At 40.7% G+C, this 22,350-nt stretch overlaps 1 protein-coding gene across 1 annotated transcript in view; it reads left to right on the top strand.

Annotated features, from left to right (window-relative positions):
- HTRA1 (HtrA serine peptidase 1) overlaps positions 1-22,350 on the top strand; it is a 75,376-nt gene that overhangs the window by 34,154 nt on the left and 18,872 nt on the right. The window contains exons 2-3 of the mRNA XM_043986675.1: positions 98-197; positions 885-1,089. Of these exons, the coding sequence (XP_043842610.1) occupies positions 98-197; positions 885-1,089 (305 nt within the window). The remainder of the gene's footprint in view (positions 1-97; positions 198-884; positions 1,090-22,350) is intronic.

The following is a 22,350-nucleotide window of genomic DNA, read 5'->3' as shown; positions in this document are numbered from 1 at the left end:
CTCAGCTGGTATTTTTGGCTGCTTATATATAACCCTTGTCTTGGGGCAGCCAAAGCACAGAGTTGTTATGTGTGTCTCTTTCCATTTCTGTTCCCAGGGCAGGAAGATCCCAACAGCTTGCGCCATAAATACAATTTTATCGCAGATGTCGTGGAGAAGATTGCTCCTGCCGTGGTTCACATCGAATTGTTTCGCAAGTATAGCGAGCATTGCATTTTTTATATTTCCACAGGGGCTTCCATTCAACACACACACTTCAGTTAAGAGAAGGTTATAACTGAGTTACTTTTGAGATAAGTGAAATACTTAAACTGTCATGACACATCCATTATATATACACGCATATATGTACGTGTATAAATATATTATACATGTATACACATATACATATCCTTAAAGGAAGACAGATAAGGGTTTTTCAACGAGGAACCTTTCCTATGTGATCTATCTAAAAAGACCCATTGTGAGGGCAGTTAGGTGGCACAGCGGATAGAGCACCAGCCCTGGATTCAGGAGGACCTGAATTCAAATCCGGTCTCAGACACTTGACACTTACTAGCTGTGTGACCTTGGGCAAGCCACTTAACCCCAATTGCCTCACCAAAAAAAAAAAAAAAAGAAAGAAAGAAAAGAAAATGACCCACTGTTCTAGATTTTTTTTCCTGATAAATTTCAAATATTTTCATCCCTGGAAATGTCCCTATAGCTTTTATCACATGAGATTTTGCTTTGATACATTAAAACACTGGCATAAAATTAGGTTGCTAGATGTCGAAATATTTAAAGTCACAATTATAGGAAATGTGTTGAAGGGCTAAGAAGTTCATGTGTTGGGTGGTGTGCTTTAAGGCTTTGTGGGTATAGCTGTTTGCTCTGTGTTGCAGGCTCCCGTTTTCTAAGAGAGAAATCCCAGTGGCCAGTGGATCTGGATTCATTGTGTCTGAAGATGGCCTGATTGTTACCAATGCCCATGTAGTTACCAATAAGCATCGGGTTAAAGTAGAGTTGAAGAATGGGGCGACTTATGAAGCCAAAATCAAGGATGTTGATGAAAAGACAGACATTGCATTAATTAAAATTGACTACCAGGTGAGTCACCTAACCTGTATCAGGCACATAATGCCTTTCTTTTGAAAAAGGGAGGTGAAGAGGTTTGCGGAAGGGGCTTTCTGCTGTCTTGCTGGTGACATTGCCCACAGCGCCCCTTTTCACAATTCTATATGAATTGTTTAATGAGCTGCCACGCTCAAGAAAGTCATCAGTTGCTGGCCAATTTGCTTTGGTGGGTTGGTCATTGGGCAGCAGACTTGGTGCATTTCTCAGACCATCCTCGAAGCCTTTCTAGCTTGGTCAAACCTCTGCTAGTTCGCACTTCGCTGCCGTAGCTCTTTTGAATTCAGGGTTGTCTCCATCTCACAATGAGTTATTGGTTTAGTACCCTGGTATAGCTGGAGTTTCTGAAAACCATTGTAAGGTCTATTAGTTTACAGACATTGGCAAATGAGGTATCTAGCTTTGCAATCAGGTTACGTGAAAGCCAGCTATTTTTATTATAGTCGAAATCCCCTTGTAATCTTATTTAACTGTTGATTTGTTTAGTAGACTTTAATCAGCCCCTGCCTTGAAGGATCACAAATTCTGAATTGGTGGAGTCCATCTTGCGGAATAAGCAGAAAGAACAGTGACTTGGTGATCAGGAGACCTAGGTTCCCAACTCTAAGTCTTCCGCTGTCCTTTCTAGGACTCAGTTTCTTCATCTGTAGAATGAGGAATTTGGACTGGATGACCTTCCAGCTCTGTCAGGCTGGGGTTCTGTGACATGATGTGTTTGTGGCATGCTTGTGTATCCAGAGAAAGTATGTGCAGGTCTGGGTTCTGTATCAAATGAGAAATTAGGCACTTGATAGTAATAGCATTTATATAGTATCTACTATACTGTACTAAATACTTCACAAATATTTTCTCATTTGATCATAACAACCCTATTATTATCCTTGTTTCACAGTTGAGGAAACTGAGGTTAAATGACTTGCCCAAGGTCACAAAGCTAGTGTCTGAAGCAGCATTTGAGAGTAAGTCTTCCAATCCCAAAGGACTAATGATGAAACATACTATCCACCTCCAAAGAACTGATATTGATTGAACACAGAGTGAAGCATGCTATTTTTCACTTTCGCTTTTTTCTTTTATTCATTTTCTTATACAAAATGACTAATATGTTAATTAATGTTTTACGTAATTGCACATGTATAAACCCATACTTAATTGCTTACCACCTCAGGGAGGGGGGAGAAGAGGGAGGGAGGGAGGGATGAAATTTGGAACTTAAAACTATAAATAAAAATGTTTATTATTAAAAAAAAGTAAGTCTTCCTGACTCCAGGAAAGATGGAGATCACTGCCCAGGGAAATTATAGTCAGAGGTTAGTAAGGGGCTCTAAAAGCCCATCCTTCTACTTGTATTCAGACTTACCCTGGATATAGCAGCAGTCGTGTCTAAAACATTCAGGAGTATGCAGGCCTTTTTAGTCTTTGCTGTAAAAAATGATATTGGAAAGATTTCCCTCTAGAAATGACATAATGGGCTGTGTTTTTTCAAAAGTTAAAATCCTACTTGAATTATGTATCTTTTAAAAAAGAATATTTCATTTTTCCCAAATGCATGTAAAACAGTTTTTAACATTCATTAAAATTTTTTTGAGTTCCAAATTCTCTCCTTGCCTCCCTCCCTTTTCCTCTTCCAGAGAGCACAAGCAACTTGACATAGGTTATACATATGTAATCATACAAAATGTATTACTACATTAGTCATGTTCTGAAAGAAAAAAGAGACCAAAAAAAAAAAAAACAAACCCCATGAAAAAAGGATGCTTTGATCTGCATTCAGACTCTCTCAGTTTTTTCCTCTGGAAGTGGATAGCATTTTTCATTATGACTCCTTTGGAATTGTCTTGGATCATTGTATTCCTGAGAAGAGCTAAGTCATCGAATCGTGTATCTTGAGTTTTTTGTTGTATTTACCTTAAAGAACTGTATAGATGTGAACTGCTGTTATTTGTAAATGTTGCTGTTTCAGCAGATTGGCAAGAGACACGCATATTATGCCCAGTTTTTAAAAAGAAACAGAAACGTGTCTCAAGCAGATTCATTCTTTCTGTCATTTTCTTACCACTAGAGTGGGATAGTGATCTGGCTGGCATAGGCCCATAGATGCCTCTCAGCAAAAGCAAACTGCCTGTGAAGTTGCTTCTAATTAGTGGGGAGATTATCACCCCATATAATCTATATTTTGTACATGTTGTATCTCCCTGGATGGAATGTCAGATTCTTAAAAACAGGAATGCTTTAAATTTTATTCTTGTGTTCTGCAGAGCCTGGAACATAGCAGGAATATATAAATGTTTGTTGATTGAGTGGGTGGCAATAATTTGTAGTAACACTGATAGATAGCATTCATATTAGACCTGAAGACTTTCAAAGTAATTTTCATATATTATCTCATTCAATCCTCCCTACCATGCAAGACAGGTAATATGATCACCCCCATTCTAAAGATGAGGAAGCTAGGACTGAGGGAGGTCAAGTAAATTATCCTAGGTAGTTAGGTGGCACAGTGGATAGAGCGCCTGGCCTGAAGTCACGAATACTCATCTTCTTGAGTTCAAATCGGGTCTTAGACACTTATTAGCTATGTGACCCTGGGCAAGTCACTTAACCCTGTTTGCCTCTGTTTGCTCATCTGTAAGATGAGCTAGAGAAGAACATGACAAATCAATATCTTTGCCAAGAAAACCCCAAATGGCATCATGAAGAATTGGACATGATGGCAAATGACTGAACAAAAAAGTATCCGAGGCTAGATTTGAACTCATGCTTTCCTGTTTAAGGCCAATACTTTATCTGTCAGGTTGTCACTGATTAGTTTTGATTAGCATTGATGTATTTTCTGCTTCTTCCCATCATGGGGAAATAAAATACTGGCCTTTACTCATCTGGTTTTGGGTCATTAAAGATGGTTGTTAGTGGGAGCAGATATCATACTAAATTGTTAAGCATCTATCTTATTGATTTCTTTCTACTTAATCAGAATTAGATTAAGAATCACTTTTTTTGTGAGGAGGGGTCCCCATCTGTGATTACATTGGTGGTGGCAAATTCCTGTGAAGACCACCCCTATTGCAACTGTTTTTCTAATATACATGTGTATGTGCTTAATATATAATATAGTATACATATATACTCATATATTAGTATATGCATATGTATATGTGTCTATATATATCATATATAGACACACACACACATATATTATATTTACGCTTAAAGATTGTCAGAGGCACTAAGAGGTGAAGTGACTTGCCTAGGATCACACAGCCATTATGTGTCAAAAGTAAAACTTGATTCCAATCTTTCTGACTCCAAGGCAGAGTTTTCTGTGCAAGGCACCATGATGCCTCTCAAGAACTGGTCAGTCCTGATAGTCCCAGAGCATCCAGATCTAGAATACCATCTTTAAAATATTAATTAACATTTTTATTAAATCTGTTTTATGTGCATTCTATTAGGCTCTGAGGAAGGAAGGTGGTAGTTTCAGTCAACCAATCTATAAGCATTTATTAATTCCTAACTAGTATGAGGCCCTGTATGAAATTCTGGGGAGAGGGAGAGATTAAATAATCTATCATCTTCCTATTAGTCTTCTCATATCTTTTTTTTTTTTTTAGTGAGGCGATTGGGGTTAAGTGACTTGCCCAGGGTCACATAGCTACTAAGTGTTAAGTGTCTGAGGCTGGATTTGAACTCAGGTCCTCCTGACTCCAGGGCTGGTGTTGTATCCACTGCTCCACCTAGCTGCCCCCATATCTTTTTTTTTTAATTTTTTTTAGTGAGGCAATTGGGGTTAAGTGACTTGCCCAAGATCACACAGCTAGTAAGTGTTAAGTGTCTGAGGCTGGATTTGAACTCAGGTCCTCCTGACTCCAGGGCTGGTGCTCTATCCACTGTGCCACCTAGCTGCCCCCATATCTTTTTTTTTTTTTTTTTGCGGGGTAATGGGGGTTAAGTGACTTGCCCAGGGTCACACAGCTAGTAAGTGTCAAGTGTCTGAGGCCGGATTTGAACTCAGGTATTCCTGAATCCAGGGCCGGTGCTTTATCCACTGTGCTATCTAGCCGCCCCCGCCCCCATATCTTTTTAAAAAAGTGTTTATATTATAAACATTTACAGATTATTCCCACTTCCTGAGAGATTTCTTGTAACAAAGAAAATAGCTGAATAAAATTAATAATACATGATCTAATGTTAATAATAATAATGATAATTATAATGACCTTGTCTGAAAGAGCATAGAACATTTAACATCCTACTTCTTTATTAAAAAAATGACTGGAGGAGCAGCTAGGTGGCACAGTGGATAGAGCACCACCCCTGGATTCAGGAGGACCTGAGTTCAAATCCAGCCTCAGATACTTGACACTTACTAGCTGTGTGACCCTGGGCAAGTCACTTAACCCTCATTGCCCTGCAAAACAAAAACAAAAACAAAAAACAACCCAAAAACCCCTAGAAATCTATTTTCTCTCTCTCCCACTCCATTGTGGGGGAAAATCCCAAGTTTCTCATGACACAAATGCATAGCCAAACAAAACAAATTCCTCTGGTGGCTTTATTCAAATATCTATCTCTATCTCTCTATCTGTATATCTCATTTTGTACCCTAAAATCGTCACTTCTCTATAATGGATAGGATGTTTTATTATCTTCTCCATCTTGCCATTCATCCTTTTTTTTTTTTACCATAGTCATCTCCACTGCTAATCCATCTGCAATATTGTACACTATTTAAAATATTTTTGTACAATATTAAAAAGTGAGATGAGAAAAACTCTTCATGTAACCTCTTCATCCACTTTAGTTCTTAGTTAATTAGAATTTATAAAGCAACTACTATGTGCCTGACACTGTATTGGATGTTAGAGATACAAAGACAAATGGAGAAAGTCTTTCCCCTTAAGGAGCTCTCACTCCGTCAGGGGGAGCTAATACATGCCTCCCCGCCCCCACTCATATACACAAAATGAATCTAAGGTAGAAGTAGAGGGTGTGTGGTCCGAGCAGCTGCAGGGCTATGGAAGGGCTTCATGTAGGAGATGGAACTTTAGCTGAATCCTGCAGAAATAGAGGCATTCTCAGAGGCGGAGGTGAGGAGGGAGTGCATTCTATGGAGATGGAATGTCATGTCTGAAGAAGTGGGATGATTGGGCTGGAATGTAGGACTAAAGGGGAGGGATGCCTAATAAGCCTTGGAAAGGTGGGTTGGAGCCAGATTTTGAGGGGCTTTAGATGCCAGACATTCTTCCAGAGTCGGCCCAAACTCGGATGGAGCGTCTTTGAAACTCACTTAGAATGGATTCTAGGAGAATATTAGTGTGAGGTTTGCTCTGTAGGTCAAGGCATTGTGTTTTGTGGTTGCTGGGTGATAGTCAAGACCCCCATGATATGTTATGGTGACAGAGAGTGGCCGGCAGTGATGGATTTAATCCCTAGGCAATGGTGAGAGTTTTAGGAGAATCTCCCCACCCCGTCACTTGATAATGTACCTTGGAAGCTGGCCTTATGGTGTTTGGGATGAAGTAAAGATCAGAGAGTGAGTGTATTGAAGTTGGAAAAGTCAGTGTTTGGTTTGAGTGGTTGTAGGAGCAGAAAGATGGATTAGTTAGTGAGGAAACTCTGGGGGTGGCCAGTTAATGGGAGGGTTGAGTGACTATTCGTGGGAGTTGGAGAGGGATTACATGTCTATGGGTTTGATGAGGATCCCTGTGTAATTTGGTGGGAGTGTGTTTTGTGACTTTGTGTACCCCTGGAGCTGATTGTGTATTCAGAATGTGAATACACATACTGTAGGTATGTGGAAAGAGCGGCTTCTGACAGCAGGGGCATGTGCCTCCTGCTTATGTAATGGGTCAGAGAGGCTATTTGACCCAAGGTATTGATCCCAATCGTCCTAGTACTGGGACGGTGAGGCAGCAGAATGGATAGAGCACTGGGCTTGGAATCAGGAAGACTCCTCTTGCTGAGTTTGAATCTGATCTCAGGCATTTAATAACTGTGTGACCCATGGTAAATCATTTAATCGTGTTTGCCTCAGTTTCCTCATCTGTAAAATGAGCCAGAGAAATGGCAAGCCACTCTAGTATCTCTGCCAAGAAAACCCCCCAAAATGGGTTGCAAAGAGTCAGACATGACTAGAACAACTAAATAACAACAAAATTGATCCCAATACAATGATAACTTTATTTTTGAAGAAATGATCACAAAATACTGGTAGATGGTGTATATCTGATTGGCACAGTTCTGAGCACCTACTAGTCTCTGTATGTGAAAAGAGAGTGCTTGGTGGGGAAAGGATGAAAAATGCATGGATTTAGACAGTGAACATGAGAGTGTTTGTGAGAGGACCCATGTCCCGTGGAATTTTCTTGATGGGTTTGAAATTATTTCACATTATTTGTGGGACATGAGATCCCACCTTGATAAATAGGGATTGAGACCATACCCGTGACTTCGCTTCGTCTACCAAGTCAAGTCAACTTGAATTATGAAATGTGACTGCCTCTTTCAGTAACGGCATACAAAACAAACATAAGCAAAAGCCATGTCTGCAGTGCTGGGAATCCCTCAAGTCTTATCATCTCAAACTGTCACCTTGGCATATAAACTACTCTCCTGGGCAAGAGTAACGGAATTCAATTCAGCAACATTTTAAGTGCCTACTTTGTATAAGACTCAGCATTGGGGACTGGGATTACACAGAAGGAAATGGGAGCTAGTCTCAATAAACTTACATTCTATTGGGAAGGATAAAGCATATATACAGAGAAACAACAAAAAAAGTCATATTAGAAGGGATACAGCACCCTCACCTGGGGGAAAACAAGAAAGGCTTCCCATAGGAAGTGGCAGTGGCATTTAAGGTGGACCTTGAAGGGTCCAGGGTTTCTGGGAGGAAGAGATGATGAGGAGACACTGCATGCTGGGGCTTAGAGACAAGAGTTGGCTGGTCATGTTCAGGGAAAAGCTGGCAAATAGGCCTGTTTGACTGATGCCTAAGCGTGGGGAGGGGAATAATAGGAAATAAATGAAAAGATGGGTGGGAGCTAGATTTTGGAGGGCTTTAAATGTCAGGCTGAGGAGTTGGCATTTTTTCCAAGGAAGCAGGTCACCAGGGATGATTTCTGAGTAGGTTAGTGACATGGTCAGTCCCATGTATTTGGAAGCTATGTTTTAAGGATGGGTCAGAGAGGGGAGAGATCCCAAGTCTGGAGACCCGTTGGGAGGCTGTTTGTTGCACTAGTGCTAGGCAATAGGTGATGAGGGCCTGAAGTAATTTATCAGTCACTAGAAAAACAAATCCAGTGTATGTCCTTATTGATACCTGTTTTAACATCTCATTTCTGGAAAGTGAGCAAGCCTGTTTAGGAAGACACTGTTTATTCCAAAGGACCAGAAAAAATGATGCTGTAAATATGGTTTGCTTCACTTATCCAAGCTAACCACATCCTGTAAATCTAACCTGTGTGGTTGGTTGCAGATCAGTTTTTTTTTCAGTCTCCCTTCCCAGATGCATGAAGTAAGCAGTGTTTTTTTTAAATTAGCAGTATGTTTATGAACATACATGCAATCTACTTATTATAGGTCTTGTCCATTAAGAAATGTCTTTTCTGTATCTCTAGTGAGTTCCCTAACACTGTAGGCATCATAGGTAGTATCTTGACAACCACTTGCCAGGAATATTGTAGAGGAAATTTCCAAGTGGGAAGGAGTTAAAACTAAAATCAATCAAACAAATATTTATTAAGCACATACTAAGATTCAAAGACCAAAAAAGAAGCAAAATGATTCCTGCTTTTAAGGATTTTACTGTCTAGTCAGGGAGACAACATGCACATCCATGGGTGTGCACAAAAGAGACACCAGGTAATGGCTTTACACACCCCCTCCAGGTCAGTATTCTACTAATCTGGATTCTATTCTTGGGGCTGCTTGCTATGTGTTGGAGGGGGGAGACTTTTTCCAGTTTGAGGCCCAAGTGAAAACTCGATCCTGGTGTCTGCCCTGGCATGTTCTGAGAGGGCTTAGAAGAGCCCAGCCAGATGAGGCTTCATGTCATATTTCCGACCTGCCTCTTGCTACCCATAAATGTTTAGTCATTCCAGCAGCAGGCACGCTATTGACATGTGCTTCTGGTCCAAAAAAAAGGGTGCCTAAAATAATGTGGCTTTTCCAAATGGGATAGGAAATGAAAGAGGATATAGGCACCTACACAAAGGGCTACTTTCCACTGACTAAACTGATTTTCTGCTGATAGTGGTTGGGGGTAGGAAGGCCAAAAGACCTCATCCAGACTATTCCTTTTGTTCTCTTGCTTTGGTAATAGAATTTTCTTGATGGGCTTGATATTATTTCACATTCTTTGTGGGAAGTGAAACCCCACCTTGAGAAATAGGGATTGAGACCATACCTGTGACTTTACTTCCTCTACCAAGTCAAGTCAATACCTTCTCTGTCAGTTACAGTGTGAGAGAATTGCCAAGAGCAAGGTTCCAGAACCTAATATGTGTCAGAGGCAAGATTTGAACACAGCTCTTTCTGGCTTCCAGATCTGTCCATTATGCCACAGTACTCCATTAATAAATACAAGCATAAATGTATAGTGAGATGGACTATGCCAAATGGAAGATGGTGAATTGAGTAGGATTGTTTGGGTATTATCCTATTTAACAAACAATAAAAACAGATGAATTGTCTAGGGTGGCCCAAAAGCTAATAAATGATTGCTACTCTTGCTGTTCAGTCATGTCCAACTCTTTGTGGAGTTTTCTTGGCAGAGATACTGGAGTGGTTGGCCATTTCCTTCTCCAGCTCATTTTATAAATGAGGAAACCTAGACAAAACAGGGTTAAGTGACTTGTACAGGGTCACACAGCTAGTAAATATCTGAGGCTTGATTTGAACTCAGAACTTTCCTGACTCTAGGCCTGGTACTCTATCTACTGTCACCCAGCTGCCCAAGAAATGATTATACTCAGCAAAGAAATGTCTAGGGTAGATAAGGAGATTCACTTCTAAATCGTGCCCTGTGATGTGAGAAGCTGAGTCGAGGGACCCCTTAATATCAGCCAATTATTCAATAGTCAGTCAACAAGCTTTTATTAAGCATCTACTATATGTCAGGCACTGTGCTAAGTGCTGGGAATACACAGAAAGACCAAAACCAATGCCTGATCTCAAGGAGTTCCCGGTCTAGTGGGGGAGAATTAAGGATCATATGAACAGTAATGAGCCAAAAGTGGAAACTACAACATAGAGAAAACTCTTACTGGAAGACGGGGTCTGGATGATTGATGTGCTCTTCCCAGTTCCTCTCTCCTCCATTTCATTTATGCACACTGCGCTTCCAACAACTCCTCTTTGAGTTAGAGATGCATGATTGATCTTTATCACTGTGTGTGTGTGTTTGTGTGCGTGTGCATGTGTGCACCCACACTTTCCTATCTTGTCCTGTACTAATTTTTCTAAGCCCAAGTATCTGAGAAGAAGCTAATCTTTTGAAGCTGTTTACACTTGAGACTGATGTTCCGTTGCTGTCTGTCTTGTCTGGACTTGTGGAAGGAAACAGGATGTGTTTAAGCTCCTTCTGCTCGCCTTTAGTCACAGAATAGTCACCTTCCTCTCTTGGGCTAGGACGCGTCATTGACTGTGTGGAGCCAAGTCCTGCCTCAGGATACAAAACACATGCCCCTCTCATGCATCAGCGGACATGGATCCCGGGGCAGGATTTTGCCTAACTTTGAGAACTTGAGCTGCAGGAAGCAGAGACAGCATTTCTGGTGTGCATGTCAACATTTTAATGGGCAGCAGCTTTGAGAGCAAACAAGTTCATCTTCAAATACGCCTGCTTCCAAATGTGCCTAACAGGAACCACTTGTGGAATTGGCAGTTTATTAGCATTCATTCAAAGTCTTCCAGTGGAGAGCTTTCTTTTTGTTGTTGTTGTTGTTGTTGGTGGTGGTGGTGGTGGTAAGCCATTCAGGAGAGATTAAAAAAGTTGGAAAATGTGTTCCAAATGAACGGAGAGGCATTGTCCCCCCAGGGATGTAGTTCTGAAGTTCTAGGCAAGTTGTGAAGGAGATAGGGGGGGAAATTTAGTGCAGGGGTTTATAACCTTTTTTTTCATCATTGTTTCTCTGGGCTTTAAGTAAGCCTTCCTGCATCCCCTGTTCAAAACTAAAAGGAATAAATTCTAGATTTTGTTATCTATATGAACAAAAGAAACCTTCCAGTATCCCTATTTTATATGAAAGGAAATAAATTCTAGGGTTACCACACACATGAACACAAGATAAACCTTCTTCTACACCCATTCAATATGAAAGGAAATCAGTTTTAGAGTTTACCATGCATATGCATGTAAGAAATACAATAGAGATCAATTTTAATAGGGTATTGTAGTTATTTACCAAGTATTCCCTGTGCCTCCTTGACAAACTTCTCATACCCAATTGGAGGGAGGAGAGAGAATAATATGTACCTTCAGGTTGGGAACCAATGAGTTAGTGTAATTAGGATGGATTGTCTTACTCTGACTCAATGATTTACTAGGTGTTGGCTCCACTCAATTTTATTAAGTAATGTTGCTTTTAGGTAGGGAGCGGGTGCCCCATAAACGTTCTTCCCCTTTACCCTTGGAATGCATACCTCCTCAAGGACTCCATTGGACTTTCTAAACTCATCCATTTTAGAGGAGGAATTCTCAGGGCTGGTCTGCTTTAAACTTGGCAGTATCCAATCCAACCCCCTTGATTTTCAGAAGGGGAAACTGAGGTGCAGAGATGTGGAGACTCCCTCAAGGTCACACATTGAGAGAGGGGTAGATACTGGATTAGAACCATGGATTTCTGACTCTCATCCTGGTGTTCTTTCCATTACATGGCAGTCTTGAGGACTGATCAATGAGGTGGCTTTGCCCAGAAGTGCAACAAGATTCTTGGTGTTTGGTGGTTCCATGGCTCCCACAGGGTGGTGTAGTTTCCTGTGGGTATTCTGCCCAGGTGCCATCTCTGAGGAGATTAACGTTTGGAAAAGAGCTGGATTGAGACATGTGTACTTTTCTCTTGGTGCACATAAACCATGTCCCCTCCAGGTCCAGTGCCACCCGTAGTCTTGATTGAAGTGGCTGCTGAGAGGTAACCTCCGAGATGGAGTGTGGTAGGTTTTCAAAGGGTTGTCTCACTGCTGAGTCTACTGGCAGCAAAAATGTAGGTTGCCTCACCCAGGCACCGAATGTTGTGGGAGAAAAAGGAAAGTGAGTAAGGAAGGAGGAACAAAGAAAATCAAGGTAGATGAGAAGAAATGGAGGAACCTCTGCTATTTGACTTTATTGAAACAAATTATGTTTGTTAAATGGACTGGAGATGACTTATGACTAGTGCTCACCAATGAGAGTGGCTGTTAGGATTGACCCTCTGGAGAGATCACTAATGGTGCATATTGGCATGGGAGAAGGGGGAATGTGTTAATTTAAAGGGCTGAATTAGGATTTTCAGGGTATTGCTTATAATTATAACAACAATCTGGTAGATGGTACCTTAACCTTTCCCTGTAAATATGATTGAGCCATGTGGGGAGTAGGGAAACAATAATGACTGGACCCTCAAACTGAACAATCCAGAAGGCACCAGTAAATTCAGGCCCTCCCACCCTGAAATTTCAGATAGCATTCCTTTAACCTTTGCACTCACAAGGAAAATGTCTCTAGCCCCTCTGCTGAGTTTAACTGAAGTGAGAATCCTAAGGAAATTTGGCTTCTTATAGTGCCTTTCTAACTTCCCCTAAAGGAAATGCTTATTTCAGGTACGCTTATGGACATTAAATCATCCTCAGTTGCTCCTGTCTGCAAAGCACCAAATCTCCTGGTGCATTCATTGGTTAGGAAACACTTGGGCTTTAAACTACTCCATGATTTCACTGGTGTGGACACCCCCTTCTCTAATGCAGCTTACAACTTCTCTGGGTCTCTCATCTTGTGTGATTTTACTGCATGTGTTTTTGTAAATACTAGGGAGGATCTGCCCCATACTGGAGGGTTACTTTGGGGCATATGTACCAATGCAACACTACAGCATTCTGTTTTGTTTTGTCTTGTGTTTTTTTTTCCCCTTTTTTGGCAGGGCAATGAGGGTTAAGTGATTTGCCCAGGGTCACATAGCTAGTAAATGTCAAGTGCCTGAAAGTGGATTTGAACTCAGGTCCTACTAAATCCAGGGATAGTACTCTATCCACTGTGCCACCTAGCTGTCCCCTCTTATACCACTTCTTGAGGGATAGTTATTACCGGAAATATATGCTGGGGTCTTTCTGTTGCAATTTGGATCACTTATGTGCAGTAGCTAGAGTGTTAGGCCTGTAGTTAGGAAGACCTGAGTTCAAATCCAGTCTCAGACACTTAGTAGCTGTGTGACCTGTGACAAGTCACAGGCAACCTTTTTTTTAAGCTTCAGTTTCTTCATTTGTAAAATGGGGATAACAACAACAACAACAATAATAATAATACCTAAAACTCAGGGTTCTTGTGAGGATAAAATGAGATATTTGTGAAGGAGTTTGAAAACTTTAAAGCACTATATGAATTCTAAGTATTATTGTGATTGTGATTTTCAGCATACTGTTGAAACAGGTCTTGTTGAATCATTCTGTTGATGACCTAGGCGATTCTTGGATCTTTTTTGAGATGAGAATTCATTCATTCATTCATTCAATATTTGTTATATACATATGCAAAGCATTGAGAGGGCTACAAGGCTGAAGAAGACCAAATTCCCATCCCCATAAATATCTGGAATAACACTTAGAGGAGAATGGTGTAGACGAGATATCACTAGGAAATTGTATTCTGGAAAAAGAATTAGATTTGTTCTTCTTGGCCACAGAAGGCAGCAGGTAGGTAAATATTGGCTCACTACGAAGAAAAACTTCCTAACAATTAAGAGTTGTCTGTAAATGGAAAGTGCTGCCTCAGGGAGTAGTGAGTACTCCAGTCTTGGAAGTCTTCAAGTGGAGACTGAATGACTCTGTCAGGGGGCAGGAATTTGCTGAACTGAGGTCCTTTCTAACTAGACAAATTGATGATGAATTTTCCATGAAGAGAACGGCCTTGCTGTTGCCCAAGGGGCCATTCGCTCTTAAACCAGGCTCTCTACTCGTGTGTGGGCTTGTTCTTCCTGCTAGATGAGGGGAGGGAGGCCGGTGGTGATGGTGTTGCTTGCTCAGAAGCCCAGAGCTGTTGGTAGATATGGAAGGCCGACTGGAAGAAAGAGAGCAGTGCAGATGGATGGATGGATTGAAAACTGGGTGATGGTGTTTGGTTAAGTGTGACTCATCTAACAGCACACAGCACCGTCAGACTCCTCCTTCCTGAATTTTATTTTCAAAAGGAACTGATCAAGACGGGGAAGGGGGATGCACGCAGGAAATTATTTCTTAGTAGATTTCTAAAATCCATTGACATGTAATGGAAACATTTATATTCAGATCTGCTTCCCAGCTTCTCTAGAGTTGGTCAGGCAGGAACAAGAAGATGCTTTTCAGCAGGTTGCTTCTAACTGTTTTTGTTTTGGGTCTGTGTTTCTTGCCTTTTGACAATTCTTTCTCATTCCCTTATCTCATTTCATTTTCATTTTTAATCTCCCATGAGTTTTGCATGCCGTCTCTGTTATTCTTTGGAAACAGCTCCTAGTCAGTGATATTGTGAGTTGTTCAGCTCTTCCAAGGCCTGGATCTCCTGCAGTTATGGGCTTCAGAAAACTGTGCAGATGGAGTTGGGTTTCTTAGCATTTTTAGGGGGAGGGAATCAATATTTCATTAGATAATGTAAATCCAGACAGAGAGCAGAGGTGAAAACAGCTTTCAATGCTCTGAATAAGCCATTTGTCCAGAAGGTATAGGTTAACAAGGACTTGTTGGGGAGGGTTCTGAATGCAGTTTCTTTTGGAATGTGAAAATATTACAGTTCTCCTAAACTATCAAGACTGGAAACCCTCTTGTGTTCTCTGGCACCATTTAAATAACTTTGTTGATTATTAAAGGACATTCTTTGGCCATATTTCTTAATATGGTAATGCCTATTTTTCTCTTCCTCTCAGGCACCCTCTACTATCCAGTAAGATAAAATAAGGCCATTATTTATGGTTATGGCAAAGCTGTTCGAAGGAACTAGTAGAATTGCTATGTTGTAATAAAACCCTGATTTGTGTATTCTGCCCCCTGACCCTGGCCTCCAGAATGCCTCCTGTTCCTTTTCCTCTTCCATCAAGAATGATCATTTTATGTTGCTTTTCATAATCAACCCTGCTCTTGACTGGTGATAGATTCAGGCCACATCCTTTATGAGATTGCCTCACCAAGAGAGAAGATTTAGTCCTTCCTCCCAACTCTCCCTAATAGACATGAAAGTACTCTTTGTGAATCCTTTGACCATTTGAAAATAATTGTCTGTAACATGTAAAAATGGATTGGAAATTCACATCATGTAGGGCACTGGTGTGTATTTGGTGGAATTGGGTTTTTCTTCTTTTCCCTCTCTCTATCCCCTTTGTCAAACCCATTGCTTTGGACGAATTCCAGCCAAAGTCCAAATATTTTGAGACTAGGTTGTCACAGATCTCCAGGATCATAATAGTATTTATACTTAGGCAGTGTTTTCAGTTTCACATTGAGTTTTCTTCATTATAACCCTGGGAAGACAGGTAGCATGAAAATTATGAGCCCAATTTTATAGATAAGGCAACTGAGGCTCACATCCAAATATGTATCTCACGTCTTGCTTCTGATCCATCACCTCTTTGTCCAGAATTGGGCAGCACACTGCATCATCAGCTCTCTTGCATTGTGGTGGCTCATGTCGTTGGTCAGAGTTCTGAAATCTATTAAAATTGTTTTTATTTATAATTTTGTGGTCATTATGTTAATTGTTTTTCTGGTTCTGCTCTTTTTACTCGGCATCAATACATACAAGTCTTCCCAGGTTTTTTTTTTTTTTTTTTTAGTGAGGCAATTGGGGTTAAGTGACTTGCCCAGGGTCATACAGCTAGTAAGTGTTAAGTGTCTGAGGCTGGATTTGAACTCAGGTACTCCTGAATCCAGGGCCGGTGCTTTAACCACTGCGCCATCTAGCTGCCCCCTCTTCCCAGGTTTTTATGCCATCCATTTCACCTTTTTTTAAGAATACAATAGTATTGAATTATTTTCATATGCAATAATTTTTCAGCTATTTTACAATTTCTGGCACCCCCTTAATTTTCAGTTCTATCATATTCACATTTCTTTTTCTTTTTTGAGGGAGATGGGTGGGGCAATGATGGTTAAGTGACTCGCCCAGGGTCACACAGCTAGTAAGTGTCAATTGTCTGAGGTCACATTTGAATTCAGGTCCTCCTGAATCCAGGGCCGGTGCTTTATCTATTGCACCACCTAGCTGCCGCCCGCCCCCCCCCCACACTCTTAAGTTGGAATTCATCATATTTATGCGGGAGCTCACTGAAGACACTCAAAGGGCTTTAGCCCTACTGTAATTCTCAACTCCTCCTCCTTCACACTCCCTGCTCTCCCTAATATTTCACATTCTTTATCTCCCTTCCTCTATTCCTTTCCTATTTCTTCCCCCTCCTGCTTCCCTCTCTCTTCTCTCTCTGAAGAGAGGCCCAACTGACAAGACTGCCTCAGTGAGGGTGTTTAGTCTGAAGAAGAAAAGATTTAGAAGCGAGGCATGGTATCTGTCTTCAAGTGTTTGAAGGGCTTTCCTGTAGAAAGAGGGATCACACTTATTTTGTTTTGTCTCAGAGGGCAAAGGAGGAAGCACTGCAGATGGGCAGATTTGGGTCGACTAGAGGGAAAAACTTCCTGACAATTAGAACTGTCCGAAAGGAGGAAGATAGTTCACCTTACAAGGCAGCGGGGTCATCCCCACGCCAGGTCAATGTTTGCTGGAGATTTTGGTAATGGTGTTCTTGCTCAGGTTGTACTGGCTGGCCTCAGAAGTCCCTTCTAGCCCTGAGGCTTTTTGACTGGAGCATCACATCAGTAAAAAGAATGACGTTGAAGGGCTAATGTGTGGTGACAGACAAATGGTTTGGCTTTCTGTAAGTGTACATTTTTCCTTGTCTGAATGCCACAAAATATATACAGTCACTGGCTGTTAAGGTTTTATTTAGGAATATTTACATTTTATAGTTGAAACAGTAACAAGAAGGAACAATTTCAAATGCTAAGTCTTTCCCTCTGCTGCCCCCTCCTACACCACCACCATATTTTGGCATTTTAACAGGCCTGTAAGCATTTCTTCTTGGAATTTAAGGAGGAGACAAGCATTGCCAGAGCTTGTAGTCTGTGAATTGAGGGTCAGTTTCAGTCAGTCAGAATTTTTTTTCCCCTTCGGCACTCATTAAAAAAACAAAAAAACAACAAAACAAAACTTTCCTAAGGCATGTGTGCACAAACATGACTATATTATTTTGTCCATGGTATAAGCAGTTTTCTTTGTATATTTTTTTTAATTTAAAGAAAATGAAAGGCTAGCATAACTATTTCCAGAAGACATATTGAGTCACGCAGATAAACTGCAGCCAACTTGTGTAACTTTAGCCTTTGAAGCAAGCGTTAACCAACACAGGGCCCAGCTGGAAAACTGGGAACACTGAAAATGCAGGGCGACAGCCAACAGCTGGATGGGGTGCCTCCTTCCCCAGTGACCAAATGCAGATTCAGCAACAGCAGGGTTTTTTGTGACATAGGAGGACTTAGCATGAAAAAAAGTGACTTCAATTAGTGAAGGAAGACTTTGCCGGTTTTCCCCGTTGGCTGTTGGCTTACTCATTTTTCCATTTCCGTTTCCTTCTCTAGAACCTGGGCAGTGGAAGTTATCAGGGAAAGGTTCCATGAAGGGTAATAGGGAGGACTTGTAGGAATCCGAGTAAATTGAATTCTCGAAACATTATTCATCCCAGTAGGGGCTGAAATACTAATTGGTCCGTTGTACGATGTGGTCACCTCAGTTGATTTATTCATTTAATCAGTGGCTGCTGGATTTGGGGCAAATCTCCTCTTATCTCTTGAGGCTTCAGAAGTTGCTAGGGATCTTACTATGTTTGGGGAGTTGTACAAAAACATCGTTACTTTAAGACCTTTGATCCTACTTGAAATGCATTTAGATAAGGTCCCAAACGCATCATTTGTTAGGTTGTGCTAATGTGGCCAGATCTAGCTAAAGTATCCCCTGAAAGGTTTCTTTGGGGATAGGAGAGGATGAAGTCCTTGGGGCTAGGACCATGAACTTATAATACACTCATAGAGAGTTGGAAGAGACCTTACAGATTATCTAGTTCTACAACCTCATCGGCCCAGATTGAGAGATTTATCCAAGGCTGCAAATTCAGTGTTCCTGATTCCCAGCTGAAAGCTTTTTTCACTGTCATGTTCCTATAAAATTGGAGATGTTTTTTATGTTTCTGTTACTCTTCTCCAGCCTTCCCCACTCATAGCTGTAGCTTTATGAGTATCTTAGAGTAAGGGATAGGAGGAGGTATTGGATTTGTGATTTTATTGGCTTAAGAATTATCTAGGTGAAGAAATTACATTCTCTCTACTAATGCAGGTTGGTACTTTCACTGCAATTTATAGTCTTAGAGAATTGCCTAGAAGACTGAGAAGTTAAATGACTTGCCCAGGGCCACATAGCCCATATATGTCAGAATATACCCAGGTATTCCTTGTTAACCACTTCTCTCCTTGGAGCCATATTGCCTCTCTCCTACTTGCTTAGAGTAAACCTACATTTATTGTTTGTTTGTTTGTTTGTTTTTGGGTTTTTTTTGGCGGGGCAATGGGGGTTAAGTGACTTGCCCAGGGTCACACAGCTGGTAAGTTTCAAGTGTCTGAGGCCAGATTTGAACTCAGGTACTCCTGAATCCAGGGCCAGCGCTTTAACCACTGCACCATCTAGCTGCCCCCAGAGTAAACCTACATTTAAGTATTTCGTTGGGCCTATCTGACTTCAGTTGAAAGCTATGGAGAACAGGTTTTGGTATGTGCATAGAACAAATCCCCCTTAGTATCTGGAAGTAGAAATCATATTTTATTCTCTTCCCATTTACATTAAATCTGTCAGCTGTTCATGCTTCCCCAAAATCACTCAATCATCCCTCTCAGATCCCATCTTAGTTGTTATTAAACACGATATACAGTTATTAAGATATATATTGTTTCTGGGCAAAAGTTACCTTCATGTTAATGTTTATCTCTGAATTCACATGTAGATCCCTCTGTCCTTTATCTTTAGCCATAATCTTCCTTTATAATTTCATTTCCCTATTCTCTTTTCTAGGTCAACTCTAATAACCAGTCCTGAGTCCTTAGATTATAAAGGTTCTTAATGTAGGCTCTGTGAACTTAAAAAAAATCAATAACTGTGTTTTAATATAATTGGTTTCCTTTGTACTTCTGTTTTATTTTATGCATTTAAAAGCGTTATTCTGAGGAAGGTTCCATAGACTGCCAAAGATCATCCAGGCTTTATTTTAGAAATAAGTCACATCTCTGACCAAGAAAGGATCAGGAAGGGTAGCTTTCACAGCTTCCACTAAGCCACCAGGTACATTTTTAAGACTTTGTGTTTCTGGATCACAACCTGTTCTTGCCGAGAAGCTGGACCACTGTCACCCTCAGTCAATTTAAACCCTTGGCCACCATTGAATTCATAGGATCATAGAATCATAGATTTGGGAGGAATTTCACTGGCCACCTTGTCTAACCTATATATGAGCAAGAATGTCCTCTATAAGATGCCTGGTCAACCAGCCATTGGTTTAAGAGCCCTAGCCTTTAAGAAAGCCCTTGGGGTCCATCTGCATGGTAGACCTGCTGGTTCCTCTCTTTGACTGCTTGGAAGCTATCAGAGAGCATGATGAAGGTTAGTCACTCACCAATTTTTGATACAGTGTCAAAGGTCAAAAAAAAGAAAGAAAGAAAAAAGAAAATAACACTGGCTCTTAAGGAGCTTGAGAATAATATGGGTAGGTGAGACCAAAATTCAGCCACAGGATTTCTTAGTTTCAGAGGGCTTCTGAAACATTGATCTACTTGGTGGAATCATCCTTACAGAAATCTGTAGGGTCAGAGAAAGGGCAATATTTTTTTTCTAGGCTCCCAGCCTATATTTGTATACCCGGGCCTCTGCAGAGCCTTTGATCAAACCCACAGCCTTCAAACCCAAATCCTCACCTTCTCCCAGGTAACACTGAGTTGTCACTGCTTTCCATCAGCAACACATGGTTCCAACTGGCTGATCCTGTAATTCTACAGAGTATTTTCACATACTTCTTGATGGTATGGCCAGGGTCCATACCAGTCAGATACTACAGAGAGCAGCTATAATTACAACAAGAGAAGAATGATTGTAGAGTGAACCGATAATTTTCAGGAGAAAATTTTCAAGAAGAAGAGAGCAAGCAATAAAAGCCATTGGGGGCAGCTGAGTGGATAAAGCACTGGCCTTGGATTCAGAAGGACCTGAGTTCAAATCTGGCCTCAGACACTTGACATGTACTAGCTGTGTGACCCTGGGCAAGTCACTTAACCCTCATTGCCCCCACCAACAAAAACAACCAAACCAAACCAAAACAAAACATACTTGTTCCAAAGGAGCCTTGTTATTGGAAATTTTAAGTTTTAAATAACAGTTAGTGTTTGTGTCATCCTGTAAACTCTTTCAGAACAACTTCATGCTATTTCATCTTATTCTTGCAGCCATCTGCTGTAGAGTTATGTTCATTTTGTCTACTTGATGGATAAAGATAATGGGGATATTGTTAGGACCCCTTGACGGTGACATAGCTAAGCCTCAGAAAATGAGTAGGAAAGGCCAGAAGGAGTTGTCAAGAAGGTAGTAGAGGGTCATCATTGACAAGCTTTTGGTGTATTCTATCCCTAAGATCGTAAGTAGCTTATTGTTGTTGTCGTGTCTGACTCTGTGTGATCCCATGGGCTTCTTGGCAAAGATACTGGTATGGTTTGCCATTTTCTTCTCCAGTGGATTAAGGCAAACAGAGGTTAAAATAGAAAAGCCCATTATGTTTTCTGGGGGCACACACAACCTAGGAATATAGGGGAAAAGGCTTCTGGGTATCCAGGCTTTCCTGATATGCATCAATTCTTGCTCTTCCTGTTTCCAAAATGTGGAGTTCAACTATGGTTTAAATGAGCCAGACTAAATGATGGCCCAGAAACTTGGATTCTCCCTGCTTTTATCTGTTGGGAAAGATGACCTGAAGAGTAGGAAAGAGAGTAGTACCTTTCTTTGTCGAAGAGTAGGAAAGAGAGTAGTACCTTTCTTTGTCACAGTTCTTGCCTTAACACCCCACTTCTCCCCTCCTCTGACTTCCTGATTGTGGTAATAGACTCAGATTGGGCAAATGAACTGCCCCAAGTTATTTCATTTGGTCAGTCAGATTTCTCTAACTTCTTACCTCCCCAGCTGCCTTTTCTTAACTAGAATCTCAGGTTGATTTTCCTTCATTGATTGAATAAATATTTCCTAGTTAGATTAAGGTAAAGAGAAAAGTAGAGAGAACATACTGGGTAGAAACCCTGATGATTCTTTAAGATGCTGGGAATCACTAGGCAAATAGTAACTTAGACAGATACTGTGGGCCAGTGCTCTTGTTCCTAGGCATTATCTTACCAATGATATGGTCTAATTCTCTTTGTATCTTCCATTGCTCAGACAAACTCTATCTCTGCTTCAAGGCAATGATGCCAGTGATAGTTGTTATTGGTTCTGGTCTTGTGTGTGTGTGTGTGTGTGTGTGCTTGAGGGAAAGAATGAGAATGATTTGGGGGGATTGTTCTTAATGTATGCAATTAGAAAGCTGTAGTTTGATTACTTCCAATTTTTAAAATAAAAAAAATTCAATACAGTCCATTAAAACACTGTCACTGTTACTAATATCTTGGCATAAGATTGATTTCTTAGCTATAACTAACATTTGCTTATTATCATTGGAAATCACCAGAAAGATACGGTTATGCCTACTGTCTTGGTAATATCTGCATTTTTATTTCTTCACCCTCTTGGCAGAGTAGTGTTGTTTTTTTTTTTTTTTTTTAGTTTTAAGTCTCAGTCCACTCAAGACCCCTTTTGTGTATTGAAACCATTAAGAAAATCTGAATCAATGATCTGTGAGATACTTTGCTTGGTTTATTTAGATATGTGTGGAATGTTTTATCCATTCTCTTCAGACC

Source organism: Dromiciops gliroides, chromosome 2 (genome assembly GCF_019393635.1).
Source record: "Dromiciops gliroides isolate mDroGli1 chromosome 2, mDroGli1.pri, whole genome shotgun sequence".
Taxonomy (NCBI): Eukaryota; Metazoa; Chordata; class Mammalia; order Microbiotheria; family Microbiotheriidae; genus Dromiciops; species Dromiciops gliroides.
This window is presented reverse-complemented; position numbering and strand designations above follow the sequence as displayed.